Below are 16,544 nucleotides of genomic sequence, written 5' to 3' on the forward strand. Positions count from 1 at the left end.
TGCTCCCCAAAGTGGCAATGGTTGCAGCACATGGGGAACCGCCAGAACCACTCTGTGTTTTACACCTCGGACCATTTCCTCTAGTGTACTGTCCTCAACCTGTAATAATCTTTTAATAGCCTAACATAGCCACCTGAAATAGCTTCCATAACGACTAACTGCATTGGTTTTTTTCAGTTCTTTTCCTTCCTTTTGGTTTTTAAACTCTGTCGTGTCCTCATCAAGTCGGTGCCTTGTGTCGATGTCATCCTCCTGTCTTTTCTGCACGTTTGCCGATCCATGCCCTCCTCTCCCCCTGTCGTTTTTAATCTCGCTTCCTGTCTTTTTCCATTCGTTCCTCCAACTTGTTACAAAGGGGAAAGCAAATGGAGCACTGCCCTGCACGGCTTCCTCTAATTCAGCCACAGCTTCCTTTCTGAGGACGTTTCCTTTGCTGCTTTGACACCCTCGCTACCTCCGACAATCCCCCCGTCTCACAGACACGGCCGTGCCTGCAGCTACCCTCGTAACCTCCATCCGTGCGCAAACATCCACAAATAAACCCATATATCAGCTTTTAATCTTCTTTCATGTAGATATGAGCTATGCATTCCTATGACTTTTTTTTCTATTGGTGTAGACAAAGCAAATCTGCCATTTGTTATGGCAACATTATTTGAAGAAAAAATACTTCAGAGTCAAGCGAGGAACAAAAGGATTTCTTTAATCCTGAAGGAGAATGTTAGAATAAATGTTCCTCTCTGTCTGCCATGGTTTCTTAGCTCCACCTTCTCTCTTTCTTTTGCAAAAAAGCACCACTTCATTCTTTTGTTCTTCCTCATTATTAGTCCCCGCAGCCCATAATCACCTTCTTTCTCCAGGTGAACGACTTCCAGGACAGGTCATGACAAGCCTGTGGCTTTGTTGGCCTTGGTTAGAGAAGAGCAGTGAGCTGTGTCAAGCCCCCTTTTTAAATATCTACAGGTTTTTGTTGTTTTGTTTTGTTTTTTGCATCATCTTACCAAAACATCACGGCTGACCTAAAAAGATAAGCTAAAACATGATTTTGCATGGTGTTATGCATTTTTGAGTTAGAACCTTGCAAATAGTTTCTGCCGTGACTTGACGAATTAACTTCATATAGGCACGGTTCTCTTAAAAAAACCTCTTTGATGCCATCTGTGAAACAGCTGAGTCTGAAACGTGCTGCTTGCCCTGCATGTGGAGAGAGAATTTAAGACGAAAACAGATACATCTAGACCAATAAAAAGAAGAGGAAAATGAAGGGGGGGTTGGGAACTAAGATTTCTAAAAGCATATTAGCATGATTTAACTTTCTGGCCTCAGCGCCTCAGCCTTTTCCTTTTTATTAATCATCATCATCATCATCATCAGCAGCAGCACTGATCATATGCTGACAAACAAATTGCAACTTTTTCAACATATGAAAAAATTTGGACATTTTCTCAGCATAGTTCAGTAACAGTTACATTGTAGAGTTTTATAATATAAAACTGTATAATACTATTTTATACTATAAAACTGGCCTTAGTTTTATGTCATATATAAAATGTATTTTAGTTCACCACATGGATTCTGCTGTTTAAGATCAAAATATGTCTTATGAAGTCCAGTTCAATTACAGGGACCCAGATATAAGTGTCAAAAAATGTTGTTTTTCTTTCTAAAGGATGGCTGGACATGGCCTTAGGACAGATGGACGGACGGACGGACGGACGGACGGATGGACGGATGGACGGACGGACGGACGGACGGACGGATGGACGGATGGATGGATCATGTCATTTTTTTTGAAGTTGCCGACTGTGTTTGGCTTTCAAAGCAATGCTCAGTGTAGTTTCCATTAAAAGGACTGTTAAGCTAACAATGCATCTCAAACACAACACACCAAGGTCATTTTGTTACTGACATATTTAGTTATAGGTATAGGTATTTGTGTCTCTGTATTTAAGGTAGTTTATACCCTAGCTGAAGAAAGGAAGCTCTAGTAGCCTTGAGTTGAAAAACAAAGAATCAGAAATGGCAGGAGGACAAAGGATTGTCTCCCTTTCTAATAGCCTTTCATATATATTGTATTTTTTTTTTTTTTTAAAGATTCCCTCTTGATTTGTGCACTGGACTCTCTGCCTTTCTTATTACGTCTTTTCTGTATTTTATAAAGCCCCCTCCCCATGCATTCCAATGTTACCCTCTCCTCCTCCCACCTGACAAAGCCTGCATTGTATCAGTGATGCTGGTTAATATGGAGTCGGTCTCAGTGTGCCTCACATTCAGCAACTCATTGGTCTTAATATTATTACGTTCCTCCTCTGTATGTCCCAACCTCCCCAATCCCCGTGTGTGTGTGTACGTGAAATATACCTACAACGTTAATCCAGTGAGACCAAGATGAACAAGAGCAAGCAGTGAAAGTGTGTATGTTTTTTTGTCAATCTGACCTTGATCGCCTGCTGGGAGAAAAAAAAAACCTCAAACTCTCTCGCATTCTTTGTGTCATTGGGAAAAGTCCGAGATTCTTACAGGAAAGAAAGTGCATTGTTGTTGCAGCTGACTCAAAGGTGGAGGAAATCTAACTCGAATGTGTGTGCGTGGCCGGCGGAAAAGCCCAGATGACTTCTTCTGCCACATGCAGAGGATCAAGTGATGTTTGCTTTCCAAAGGGGCAGGAAATGACCAAGAGAGAAGGAAGGACAAAGGTTCTGAGGGAAAAAAAAAATCTGCAATATACTTCAAGGTTTTGAGGTGAGGTCACCTCAAAACTTTGAAAAAAACAACAAAAAACCATTGGTAATGTAGAAGAAACCCCAAAGTAGAAAAATAACAGGAAGTGAACACGATTTTAACCCAAAAAGTTTCAAATGCCTTAGTCTGACTGTGCTAAAAACCACCTCTAAACCCAACACAGGCAGAACATATGTACAAAACTACCATTTTCTTTAAACTCCTCCAAATAACAGACATTAAGCACAGAAACAAACACTATCAGTTTCAATACTGACTGGTTTTGATGTGGTTTCTCAAATTTAACCAAAGAAAAAATAATTCATACAGGCATTAAAACATGTTTCCATTAAGGATAAAAAGCGCAGCATGGCACGCGTTTCTGCACAAATGCTGCGATAACGCTGCCAGTTTACCGACTGTTTTCATCTTCTGCTAATTTATTAGTTCATGCTTACAGGGTACGCCGTTCCAATCCAAGTTGTTTAATGGCGTGGAACGGTTCTTCCACATTTATTTGAAGAAATCAGAACAAGTAAACAGAAATCGTACCCTTAGGGAGAACTGAGTCATGAAACCTTGCTCTTATTTTGGAAACAAAAAGGTAGGAGTATTTAATGCCAATTTTGACGTAACTTATTGTATCGTGCATTTTGCTTTTCTGTCTTTTATATTTTCATCCTTACATTTTAAATACACTAGAAGTCATCCCTCCATTACTGTTAATGACCTGTTTTGAGCTAGGTAATAATAATAATAATAATAACAATCATAGCGGTAGGTGAGATTGGCTTTTTTTTGTTGTTGTTGTTTTTTTGTTTTTTTTTAATCTGCTTCTAATTCTTACAATTTGTGATATAAAAATGATTTTTGATGTACATTCTTACCATTACAGACGCGCAATTGGCCACTTCAGTCATCGCGCAGAAACGGACCGATCAGTCCAAGATCTCGTGCTCTTCCAAATGTTAATCTTCTGCTCCTTTAGTCGTCGTAAAAACTCCTGGCAGCAGCCGCACACATTACTCACATGAACAAGTTGTACGACTCCATATGTCTAACACTATAATCCACTGTCGCATCCGCGCGCACCGGCGCCAGTGACAAAACTGACGCAAAAGTTTTGGAAGAAAAAAAAAAAAAGGCCGCCGGCCTGAGCCGACTGCGACGTGCAGAGGAATGCAGCAACAGCTGGAAGCAGAGTTGGACACGGAACAAGGGGAGGGAGTCTCTCCTCTCATCTCCTCCTCTCTCCCTTACACCCTCACACACATCGAGAGCATAATGTGCAGGTGTTAACAGACCTACACTTGACCCGCCATGAATGAAGGAGAAGGCTGGAAAAAAAGAATAACGCGAGCCAGACGAAGTAGACCTGGGGAGAGCAGAGAGAGAGAGAGAGAGAGAGAGAGAGAGAGAAGAGCATTCCTTCGCCCTTACTTTGTTTGACAGCTGGAGATAAGAAACCAAGATAGGATTGTTTTGGCTAATCATATTGCAACAGAACTGCAGCCAGGACCCAGGCAGTTTATTAGTCAATAATTTAAACAAATCCAGATGATGCTGCAGGTGATAGCAATATTAAAAGGAATTCCCTCTGCAGCTTCTGTCTTTACTAAACACGCAAAGGCAAACAGCTGCAAGGATTTGGGGTTTATTAAAAAAAAAAGGGGGGGGGGGGGGGGGGGGGGGATTGAATGTTCCTGTGGACAAACAAAGATAAAAAGTTTCAAGTTCCAGCATCAAAGAGTTGGATATCAGATAAACATTCACTTTTTTTTTTTCCTCCTCTGGCACACAAACTGAGAATACAATTGGAGTCCTGGCATTGTGTTCCAGTGGTCTGTCAAGAGTTTGCTGTTAAAAAAAAAAAAAAAAAAAAAAGAAGAAGTGGAAGCCTTAATTTGGTAATTGCGTGTTTGCAGAAGAAGGTCTCAGAAACCATTATTTTAAAAATAAAATCCCTGTTTCCTTTTGACTGCTGGTTTGGTATCAGAGGCGGGGTAAGGTGAAAGTGGACCTTTTCAGTTCAAGTTTAAAAAAGATAGGTTGACAAATACAGCAGTTGTGTGCTTAGTTTAAAATGTTAACATCTTAATGTGACTGGATCATATATTAGAAATATTTTTACTCTTTTTTGGGGGGATTTTTGCTGGGAAAAAATGTCATGCACACAGTAATCTGCTATACATCAGCCAGTAATCGCCTCTTATATTATGGTTGCATTTGAATCCTACATTAAGTAGGAGGTGGTGAACAACAACGTACATTTATAGAAAGCAAAAATTACACTTAAAAACGTTTATTAAGCACTAATTAACTTTAAAGAACAAATTAAATTGGAAGTAAACAGGTTGAACTTATGAAGGTGTATTCTTGTTTGTGCACAAAAGTGCAGCTGGAAAACAAATCAAGGCAGAAACACACAGTTCAAAACACATTCAGACTACGAGGCATGTTCAGTCATCATGTTTACAGACGCCCAGTGTTTTCCTCTATGTAATGTTTGCTTTGGAAAACATTCAAATGGTATAGTTTGCTCTTTTTTCAGGTTATGCTATGTGCACAATTGAAAACAAACAACAAAAAAAAACAGAATCTCAACTACATGCCCAGTTATGCATCATTCTGAGTAACAAGTACGTGCCATCTGTCCTGATGGGTTGTTTCGTTTGGCAATCTTTTCTGCCATTTTATAAAAGCAGCTGCATTTGAGGAGTTTGGTTTTTGCAATGCTCACAAATCAACTGTTGGGCAATAAAATGGTGTTTTTTTTGTTTGTTTGTGTGGTTAAAACAAAAGTGACGCTGTAAAAATTTCAGTACAAGAAAGCAGGCAAATAAAGTAAGTGAGTTTATAGTTAAAAGGAAGAAGAATTTGTTCTCCACTTCCTCCACCGCATTTCATGATGCACGAGTGAAACACATGGCCAGAAGGAAATTTCTGAAAGGTTTTGGTCTCCCACAATCTGGAAGTATTACAATCAGCATGCTCCGTGCTTTCAATGTTTATAAAATTTCACATGGGTTCAACATGGTGTGCCATCGCTTGATGCTATAGATGATTGGAGCGCTAACAAAGCTAACTGTTACCTCATCATTACCACTAGATACATTTTCTCCTAGCTTCTTTTAACATTCTTTCTTGCCAACTGTCTTGCCAGAACCCATTTACACTCTCACATCTTCATGGGTTAAGAAGTAAGTGCCAGCCAGCATTTCCCAGTTACATCATCCCGAGGCCTGTGTGTTCAAACGAGCTCCATGGTGACTGATTGCATTCCTAAAAGAATTCCACTTTTCCCGTGTGTTTTCAAAAGGTTGTGCAGGAAATCTAGACCCTTATGTGAAGGAATTCCTTTCCCTACGTTAGAGGAAGCAGGAAAATTTTAAAGAGTTACACATTAGATTCAATCATGATATGAAACAAAAATGCAAACAAACAAACATGGAACTAAAACAAATAATAAACCAATGTCCTACTATAAGAACATGGATATGAGATCATTTGTTTCCAGACTATCTTCATGGCTTGATATTTTATTTTACTACAGAGGAACTAATTGGGATGGACACATTCATTCACGCAGTCATTCGGCATGTTTTTACAATGTAAAGTCTGAGTAAACAGCTTAGGAAAACTAAGTGACTGTAAGACACAAATATACTAAGGCTAGTTTTCCTCAAATATGATTTATTCAGTCTGTCTTTGCTCACCTTTAATTCATTTGGAGGAGAGATAGTCATGAGATACACCTCCAGCTGTTTTCACAGCTGTATAAATATCCTGGTCACTACAGTCTGTCAGGGAATACTGACAATTTTGTGCGCCACAGATGCTAGTGACCCAGTCGACTTTGGTATATTACATCGCGGAAATAGCAGACGGTAAATGGATTGAAACCGAGTTTACTCAGCTGTTTAATGTTAAACCATTAGCCTCAACAGGGACACGTCGTGTGGATGTTTTCTCCTCGCCACAGTTTCCATCTCTCGACAAACCGTGAAACCAACCGTGACAATAATCCTGCTGCCCGAAATGCTAATACAACTGCAACCATGTTTGGTCATGAGGACGTCTGCCGAGGATTTATGAGCATCGAGATGTTTGTACTGGACTGTTTGGAAATTGGCTGAGGAGCTGGATGAGACGTTCTGGATTCATTGGGAATCCAGAACGTTCCACTTTGATTGGAAAAAATAAATAAATAAATTCAGACGAGTAACGAGTTCAAACACAAGTAAAAGCAGTCCTGTTATTTATTGCAAACGCAAACATCTCGCATTAGCTGTCACTTTCTCCTATGAAGCCCTGGAAGCCAGCTGGAAAACAAAAAAAAGTGGGACACAAGGAGAAAGAGAGAGGACCAATCCAAACAACAGAGGAATGCTTTCAGTTCGGCTTCGCTGCTGCTCTCGGTTCTCCCACTTGCCTGCCATGGTATGTGTAATTACTCCACAATTAAAGTGCCTCTGCTTGTGTCTCAGTGTGAGAGAGAGGACCTCATAGGGATCGGTGGCCACACGCAACAGTGTCAACAACGCGGCCTGGACAGATGCAGGCAGTTTCGCAAGAAAAACAACAACAACTCAGATGGGGTGTGAAGAGAAGTGGTCAAGCGTACACAGAAACAGAACATCACAGTTAACTTTTACATGCTACTGATGCTGAGGATAAAAGTTTTTATTTTATTTTTTTTTAATTCCAGATATTTAGCTTTGTTCTTACTGAATTCTTCTCAGTCTGTCACACAGTTGTTCCATATATATAGGATTTCCCCATTTCCCTGTTTTTATTTTTATTTTTCCCTTTCTTGACCAAAAAAGTGCAGATATTCAGAGCATTGCTGTCTATGGGATGCATAGTAATCACTAAACCTGCAAGGCACAAATCACACAGGAACACACACTTATGCAGAAAACATTCAAATGTACAGAAAACACTTTCTACAGTTAGCACGCATTCATTGACTTGTGCTTAGTTTAATGGCTACATATTTAAGTTCTGATGAGACTTTGCCAACATTTCTCTAAATGGAGCTTTTTTTTCCCCCCTTATTTTTACATCAAACCCAACAAACTGTAACCATAAAAAGTGCAACTGTTTATTTTTATGGGTGCACATGCTTTATGGGAATTGTGGCAAAAGTTCCACACATATTTAGCCTTGCAGAATTTATGCCCTGAAGGTGTTACTGTCTATAGCGCTTGTTAAATGCCATTCATGTTGAGACACAGCTGGCCCAGTGGACTCCCTGCCCAAAACCTACAAATAAAAAGTAAACAAAAAATAAATTAAAAAAAATAACAGCACACACGTTTCCCCTCAACTTCACTGGGGTAAAGTGAAGAGTGAAAAAGCCTAGCTAGGCCCAATTTGAAAATGCATTTGTTTTTCATTACCTTTTACTGCTACATGCAGTAACTGTAAAAAGAGAGCACACCCCATTTATCAATGGTAGGGATTTAGGTCTCATTTCCCTCCGCCCACCAAAAAAACAACGTGGTCTCTACCAGGTTTTATTATTTTAAATAAGTTCTCAGAGACAATTAACACCTTTATTTATTTTGAAATAAACAAATGCAAAGCTGCCCTTTTATATGATTTGGGAGGAAAATTTAGAACCAGGCTCATCTGATCAAATACACTGGAGTAACGAGGCATCGTCAGCAGTGACTTCCTGTGTAAAAGCACTAACTTCAGCAGTTTGCCAGTCGCGTGTCGACGGCAAGAAGGAAAGATAGTGATCACCTTGGGTAAGCAATTCTAGCTACCCAAGTCTGGGTAGAGTTATAAGGCGATTTACAAACAATTTGAAAATTATTACTGTATAATGAAAAAAAAAATAATATATATATATATATAGACTAGTGGCAAACATCAGCAGAAAACTTTCCAGGAATGAACATCCCGGACAATAAACCCCAAAGAGGCCAAAGTCAGGCCAAATAGTGAAACTGTGGAAATCCATGTCAGACTCGATAGGCTTGACTTAACCTGTTACATGCTGACATTCATAGAAGTACATTTAGAAAAATAAATAAATAAAAAAGGTGTAACAAGAGTGGCTTGCTGGGAAAGCTCGTCAGTAGAAAGTGTCAAAAAATAACATAATGAAATTTGAATTCGCTAATCTGCATCTGAATGAACCGCGAGACTTCTGGACCGGTAGAGGCGTTTCAACTTAATACTTAGTCCGATCTTCGAAAAACTTGGTGGAGACTGTTGGGTATTTTCTTATTACTGTCTATGTTCATAAATAGAAATTCTGTGTTTGTATGTTAATCACCATTTTGATAAATAACAGATCTAGATGTAAAAGATTAACAGTATGTCTAGGATTATTATAACCGTGGTAACAAGTGGAGCGTTTGTGAAATGGGTGGTCTGTATAACAGTTACATTTCATAGCAGCGATGTGAGGTACATCCCTGTGTAAAATTGAATACAAACCACTCTTCCCCTGCTTTCCCAAACTCCTCTTGGCTGTATTGTAAAATTTAGGCTGAACAAATTGTCTGCAAGTAAAATCAAAGTGTTTCAGGAATATTTAAAGGCTTACAAATTTCTGCAAAGCCTGCCATTTAACTTGAGTCATTGAATTAGAAACTGAAGCTTTCCAGGCAGCAGAAAAGCTGCCTGCGTACCAGCTACAAAGTCCTGAAAGTCAATAACGTCATGTGTATCAATGAAGCCATTTTATCCAAACAAGAAGGAAGATATGAAACCAAGCCATCTGAGCTCTGGTCAAAAATGGCGCATGTGTCATCTGGGTTTGCGTTCTGACTTAGACAGCAGTAGGTTGTTGAGTTTAATCACAATGTTGGCAAAGTCAGTGAGCTCCACAAAGTCTGAAGTGATGATGTTGACTCCATCCACTCCTGGCCGTTGACTCTGAACCCAAGACATTATGGTTGGCAGGTTTCTAGATTGATGAAAGTAGACAGACTATTAGAGACAACAAAGTTAGAACTATCTTGTATTCCAAACATGCTTTATTTGAAGCATGTATGGAACAGAAGATAGCTTTAGATAAACCTTTGGTTTCCTTTTAAGGAAATTAAAAGTGAATTTCCTCATTCTGGTTGGTTACACTTGTAGAAACCGTTGTGATATATACTGTCAAACTCTAATTTGGTCAGTTTTTTGTATTGGCCTTCTAACTTTTTTTGAGCCTGCTGTTGGTGTTTTGAAATATAGGATGATGTGGGAGAAAACTTATCTAAAGAAAATAAGCTAGCTGCAACTCCTACACTCTTGCCTTGGAGTCACTCCTCTGCATTCCATCTTTTTTTCACTCCTACCAGGCACAACACATTCAGAGACAGACCTAATGTGGCTGTATCACCTTAAACACCCAAATATATGTCCCCCGTCAGAGCCTAACAGAACAAAACCTGGAAGCTAATGTGTTTATCTGCTTGTGGTACGCAATTGTACTTCCCGAGAAGTGCAAAATTAGACCACCTCCCGTTTCCGTCCAGTCCATCGGGGATGATATGCCGCAACATAATGTGCTGGTCCCATATTTTTCTTATCTGAAGGTATGAAGAGTATTTTCTCTGTGTCAGGATTTCGACTTCATTTTGAGCTTTCCTGAAGGCTAGAGAAAGTCGATCCCTGGAGAGTGCGTGCAACCATACAAGATTTCTCTAGAAAAAACTGAGATATATCTGAGGCATGACGTGCAAATGAGAACATCTGCACCTTGAATTGTGATCGTAAGCGATGCACAGACCAATATACCAATCATGTGAGGCAAGATGACAATGTGTGCACATAGCATGATGTACAAGATTTTTTTTTTTTAAAAGTAACTAATTTATGTAGTTTGGTACTTACCTTTCTACCAGGTATTCACGCAGCCCCCACACCAAACCTTTGGCTACAGTGTTGGCCGTAGGAGTGAGGATAGCCTGGGTGACATGGAAGGATCCCTGTTTGTTTCTTTCTTTCAATGTGGTTTCCAGAAACTAAGAGAAAGTTAAATAAAAGGGGGAGAGAAAAAAAAACTTATTGAAAAAGAAAATGAGCACACGAATTTTGTTTGCACGGTTACGCAAGGATGAGCTGCAAACATTGTCCACAAAGGCTTATTTTAGGTAAGCAGAGAAACAATGTGTTTGAGACATGGAGGCATGCAGCAGGGGAAGAAAACATTGTAGTTGGGTGACAAAATAGAAAAGACAGAGTAAATTGTTCTGATTGTCATGTTAACCCAGAGAGTGGCAAAAGATGATTTCATTCTTAGATTTGACATTTGGAACATAGATTTAACTCCAGAGACGTTTCGTCATTGCTCATTAACTGTGGACAATCCAATATTATCAGTGCCTCTCATCTCAGGTTCAAGTACATCATCTCTTTAGATTAGGTCTGGACTTTGACTTCTCATTTCTAAACATAACCTTTACTCTCATTTAACCATTTTCCCTGGCAGACTTGTTTGTGAGCGTATGAGTCTTATTCTCCTGTATGAGTGATTTTCCGTTTTCTACTTTCAGGTTGATATCTTTACGTTTTATTTTACAAAACACTTTTTTTGTTTGTTTTGTTTTTTTGTACCTGCTGTGTATGCATAGTGATGTTATCCTAATGTGAGGGCAAAGAAGCAACAGAAGAAATACTGTTGTTGTCTTACCTGTATAAGCTTGTTGGGCTCAGTGGTGTTTGCCCAAGGAGCAGGGATTTTATTGCCAGGCCACATTACAGGGATACCTTGTGCTGAAGGATGATGGTAGAACACAATGACCTGTAAAGGGGCGAAATAATTAATAAGATATTTGTACCTTAATATATTAGTTTACAATTCTCATGTGAGATGCCTGAATTCAGTCCTACCTCTCCTTTGTGTGTCTTAAAGAATGAACCCCACTTCTATTGTTTAAGCATTACTAGCATTTCCTACTCTACGATATGTACATTTTTCTTAGGATTTAATCATGAGATGTTCATCGGAAGCAGTTGTGAAAAAAAGAGAGATACAGAAAACTAAAAGTGTCCTGAATTTGACAAACATAACAAAGAGAAATGCTGCCCCCTTCAGGTACTTAAAGCACAGCTCTACGTTTACTCATCCTCTCCTTTTCTTGTCTCCTGCACTATCGTGGGTACCTCTGCCAAGTAGGCTAAGTCAGCAAAAGATTAGGGTCACAGGACAAGTAATGATAGTAGGCTATTTTCCTCTGATAGAGCCCTGGACACGCTCAGTAGTAGCAGCCACAGAAATGTGGGGTTTCTCAGAAATGGTTGCCAGTCTATCATATCTATTTACATGCGTATAATTGTGTTTAACATTTACAATGAGGAAAAAACAAAACAAAACAAAAAACCCCAAAAGAACAATGTACGTTAAATAATAAAAGCAAAAGATAAAGCTTGTCTACGAGAGTTTGGTGAAAAGATTTTGTAGATTTTGTAAGTTAGTAGTGAAGTCAAACAGAAACGACTGCGCTTAAAGTTAACGTTGGGGAAAAGGGAAAGTACAGTTGCAAGACAGAACAAGTGTTAATGGGATGACACCCACCTCTGATTCCTTCTTAGAAATGTCAAAGGCAGCTGGGATTACCTGACATTCATTGATCTCTCCACCACACGCACACTCACATGTTGGTTCTCTTATAGATGCAGAAAATGCACTTTATATGCATTTACTGCTTTAAAAGGAATAAAGCTGTTGACTGGAGGGGGGGGGCAAAAAAAGCAAAAAACAAATAAAACATCCAGATGAAAAGTTCTGCTGCAGTGTTCGGATCTCACCTGATATTTCTTCTCCCACAGGTAGTTCAGAGTAATGTTCTCCACTGCACAGTCGCTGCACAGCTTGCTGCCAAACACTTCCTGTAGCATACGGATGAGGTACACATGGTGATCTTCATCCATGGCGTAGTAGTGATTGAAGTCCAAAAGCACGACCTTAATCCAGAATGGAATCAACAATTCATCTAAACATTTATCTGTTTTATAAAAAAGATACTGAGAAGTATTAAATACTACTACTACTACTACTAATACTATTAAGAATGATTCTTACCTCTTTCTTGTGTCTGCTCAAGAAAGAGTTAATTTCCAACAGGCCGTCTCTCACCTTTACAGTCAGATTGAAGACAAGCCAATGATGAGTTGATGGATGGAACAAAAGGTCTGTTGCTAATGCAGGCATGAAGAAATGCTGCTTTTTGGTTGGTCACAGTTTTAAATCTTTAACAAGGGAGACCCAGCCAAGCTCAGAGATCAGACTTTAAAATGCTGTTGTTAGCTTATAAATCATTGAGTGGCTTAGCATCACAATACATTAAAGATATGTTGTTGTTTTATCAGCCTTCCAGAACTCTCAGGTGTTCTAGTTTTGCTCTGCTCTGCATCCCCAGAACCGGAACCACCACAAATATGGAACAAACTTCCAGAAAATTGAAAAACAGCTAAAACACAGAGTTGCTTTAAATCAGGGCTACCCCCCCCCCCCAAGCTGGTTAACATTAATCAATATATTTGACATGTATTGATTATTTTGATTATGCCCCTCAACAAAATGTTACTGATTTCTCAATTTCTCAACTGCATGCGATTTTAATGACTTTTTATTTTAGTGTTTTTATGATCTTAAGCACTTTAAACTGCCTTCTTGCTGAAATGTTTTGTAAACTCATTGACAGACGACAGCAATGGCAAAGTTACATGGAAAACAAACTCATGTTAAAGTTTGCTCACATAAAACACTTACACACAGACAACGTAAACTGCAAAGATGCCGTGTAAAGGCTTTAGAGAACAAGGAAGTTGCCATGTTTGAGAAATCAGTTTGCAGGTTCTGTTGCACACATTTCATCTCAGCCCCGTCAGTTAATTCTCACCACTGAGATCAACAAGACATTTGTCCACTTAAATGCTGCTCAATTATTACTATTATTATTATTACTATTATTTTCTAGCCGTTCTTTTTTCACTGGAGAAATGTTTACGAGTAAAAGTCTATGTTGATCATCATTACAGCCTTTCTGGCAGCAATGACCATGACACAGTCGCAGCGATTTAAACCTCCCTTTCTTACTCAAAATGATAAATGATGCTCAGTGTACTTGCTGACAGGTGATGAATATATTTATTTGTGTTAACAAGCTGGTGCCTCCATCATACATGGTGGGGGAGAGTAAAATTGATGATGTGCTACATTATGAATAAATAACAATGATGATGATTTGTATGGGGAACAGTTGGAATGACCCATTTCAGACAAAGAATGTTTACAGCTAAGCATGCCCTCTGATCCCTACTCTGGGTCATCTCCATGCCCTACTTAGTGACACACAATACTGCAAGAATACCATTACTCTTGCAGAAACAAACCCCCAAAAGACAAACTGTTACAATAAGCTGAAAAATGGTTAAACACTTATCTATTGTTTTCAACAGAAACATATTTGAAATAATATATTAAGTAGTGTGACTCGACGCGATTGTGGGTGTTTTGTTTCTTTTTTTCTTTACTCACCTTGTGTCCAAAGAGGCCATGGATGAAGTAGATCTCATTTCCAGGCTCACCTGGTTTAGAAGACACCCTGAGATCGAAGTAACGAATTCCTGCATCTAATTGCTCCCTGAATGTCAGATTCTGGGAATACAGATCACAGAATATTTTAGAAGAGGCTGCAAATTCGTACATGGAAGAACACATCTTCAAAATTGTAACTTTTCTGTATTTTGAGATTGGTACCTGTGTCATTGACCACTTCACCATGACTTTCTTGGCTAGCACGCTGAACATGGTGGCTAGGTACTTTACATAAAACTTCTGATCAGGGCCCACAGGGGCATGCACATCCACCCAGAAGGTGAAGGAGTCATGAGAACCTGGAACAAAGGATGAAACATGTTGCTGCTAATGAAACGTGCCCGACGAAGAGAGGAAAAATTGCATCTGTATGGAAACTGAGGAGCAGACGAGGCAGATAAAACAAGATGAAAGCAATAAAACTCGTGGGGGGCGGGGGAGAGGGTACTTGACTTGGAGAGTTTGGTTTTTCTGGATAATTGGTCTACAATTGCCTACCCTGAATGGACTAAGAGCTCAACTCTTCTTCACATCATTCAGTCAAAATACACAGAGCAATAATTACATTCCTTTCCACCCTATTGTCAAATTTTCCATCTCTTCTCTCCTGTTCTATCCCCAATTATTCCTGCTCACCTGGCACAGCAAGATATTTGAGAGGCATGGCACTGAGTATGGAGGGAAGCGAACCCATCCAGTCAGCATGGGCATTCCCAATCCCAGCAGGTCTCGTCCTCATGTCCCTCAGTAGGCTGCCTGCCAACGTCCTGGTCAGGAAACTGTTCTTTGGTACAAACGCGCGCCTGCAAACGGATCACCATGTGCTCCCAGTAGGTAACAACCACAGCAGGTCATCGTGGAATGTTGCAATTAATTTATTTCATTGCAGTGTCAAAAGAAATTAAAAATAAAAAACTCTACTTTGGTTGTGACTCGATTGTTCCTGACGATGTGTGCTCTCACACCGGCATTGCTGGTCATCCTTAATGAGACCGGCAGGGAACTAACGACCACAATAATCCTCTTAAGTCCATTTCCACTGGTTACACCCTCTTCCCCGCCCATCCTGGTACGTCTGAGCTTAACCTGTTCTTTGTGTGAGCTACAATCGTCAATGAGAAGTACAGACACCGGTAAAAAACTGCTGGAGGAAAGGAAATTGCCTCAGATCTTCATATTGTCCAGAGTCAGCAAATACTGATGTGTGGATCGGTTAGATGACTGCGCATAAAGAATTAATCTGATCAAATGCATCAGATTAGGACAGCCACATAGTTGATATAGAATGACACACCCAACCCAACTTCATCATCAAATATCTTATTTCTTCTGGCCATGTTGTCTTGCAAACTCGAGAAAATTCACTTTCGATAAAGTGCCTTGCAAATGTGACGCCTCTTAAACTATTGGAATTTTATGCGATAGATCAACACCAAGTAGTATATCATTGGGACAGAAAATGATACATTGTGTTCAACATTTAACAACAACAAAAAAAAGTCTGTTGAATGCACTGTGAACAGCTCCTTTCAGAGCAGTCATCAGACGCTTGACCAGGGGTGACCAGTTCCCGTCCCTGAGAGCTACTATCCTGCAAATAATGTAATGCTCCTGTTACATGACAGTTTATTGCTTTAATGTAATGGGTTTTAAATGTTTCCTTCTTTGAAAAACACAACAGCAATAAATTTCAGGCTCTGAAAGGAGTGCAGGGATTATTTAAATCCACAAGGGGGCGTCCTGAACTGTCTTAAACTAAAGACTCAGCATGAAAGAGAATTAAACCCAACCATAGTTACTGTTTTAGTATAATGTAGAAAGTATGTGACGTTAGTTACACACAGAGAAACTATTTGTGGCTGTTACATGCAGTGGTGGCTGCAGGTAGGATTTCTCCCCCAATTCAGGTTGCTGCTGAGCTCCAGCTTCATTCTGCCTCTTGATTAGCAGAGTATAAGGCTAGCTGGGAAACTGACTTTCAGGGCCTCTTGGCCAGTTGGCCAGCATGTGTGCTGCAGCTTTGTGGTGCTGTGATGGAGGATTTGTCTGCTAAAAACCAGGGTTTCTAGCAGACAAATCCTCAAACAAATAAACTTTAAATTCTAATGAATACTAGAACTGGAAGACATTTTAAATGTCCAAATGTCCAAAATAAATTTAAATGTCTTCTTCCTGTTAGGACCAGAAGAAGAAGGGGACTCCTTCTCTTCAGTCCTCCACTCAGCAGCTTTTTTTCTTGTCATTTGGGTTTTTATTTTCCATCACAACAACA

General features: G+C 39.6%; 2 protein-coding genes across 5 annotated transcripts in view; both read right to left on the minus strand.

The window, feature by feature from the left end:
- The window catches only part of LOC102219853 (pleckstrin homology-like domain family B member 2), a 36,978-nt gene extending 32,925 nt beyond the window's left edge, over positions 1–4,053 (minus strand). For 2 of the 4 annotated variants that reach the window (XM_023325841.1, XM_023325842.1), the window contains exon 1: positions 3,609–4,052. In XM_023325841.1, coding sequence (XP_023181609.1) covers positions 3,609–3,641 — 33 coding nt within the window. In that variant the 5' untranslated portion in view covers positions 3,642–4,052. Of the gene's footprint in view, positions 1–3,608 lie in introns of all 4 variants that reach the window. The other 2 variants (XM_023325840.1, XM_023325843.1) reach the window with 2 other exon arrangements.
- A 4,267-nt stretch (positions 4,054–8,320) lies between these two features.
- On the minus strand, positions 8,321–15,123 carry LOC102220116 (PI-PLC X domain-containing protein 2-like). Its single transcript, XM_014474013.2, has 8 exons — positions 14,909–15,123; positions 14,435–14,571; positions 14,213–14,332; positions 12,755–12,808; positions 12,481–12,636; positions 11,363–11,473; positions 10,564–10,694; positions 8,321–9,646 (listed from the first exon to the last, which is right to left on the minus strand). The coding sequence occupies exons 1-8, from the start codon at positions 15,009–15,011 to the stop codon at positions 9,487–9,489; spliced, it is 972 nt and encodes a 323-aa protein (XP_014329499.1). The 5' UTR covers positions 15,012–15,123; the 3' UTR covers positions 8,321–9,486.
- Positions 15,124–16,544: the final 1,421 nt, after the last annotated feature.

This window comes from Xiphophorus maculatus, chromosome 21 (assembly GCF_002775205.1).
Source record: "Xiphophorus maculatus strain JP 163 A chromosome 21, X_maculatus-5.0-male, whole genome shotgun sequence".
Taxonomy (NCBI): domain Eukaryota; kingdom Metazoa; phylum Chordata; class Actinopteri; order Cyprinodontiformes; family Poeciliidae; genus Xiphophorus; species Xiphophorus maculatus.

Coding starts and splice junctions, on each gene's coding strand:
- LOC102220116 (XM_014474013.2), bottom strand. CDS start 15,011: ATGAGGACGAGACCTGCTGGGATTGGGAATGCCCATGCTGACTGGATG. Junction 11,474..12,480: donor TGTGGGAGAAGAAATATCAG/GTGAGATCCGAA, acceptor GCCCCTTTACAG/GTCATTGTGTTCTACCATCA. Junction 9,647..10,563: donor CGTGAATACCTGGTAGAAAG/GTAAGTACCAAA, acceptor TCATCAATCTAG/AAACCTGCCAACCATAATGT.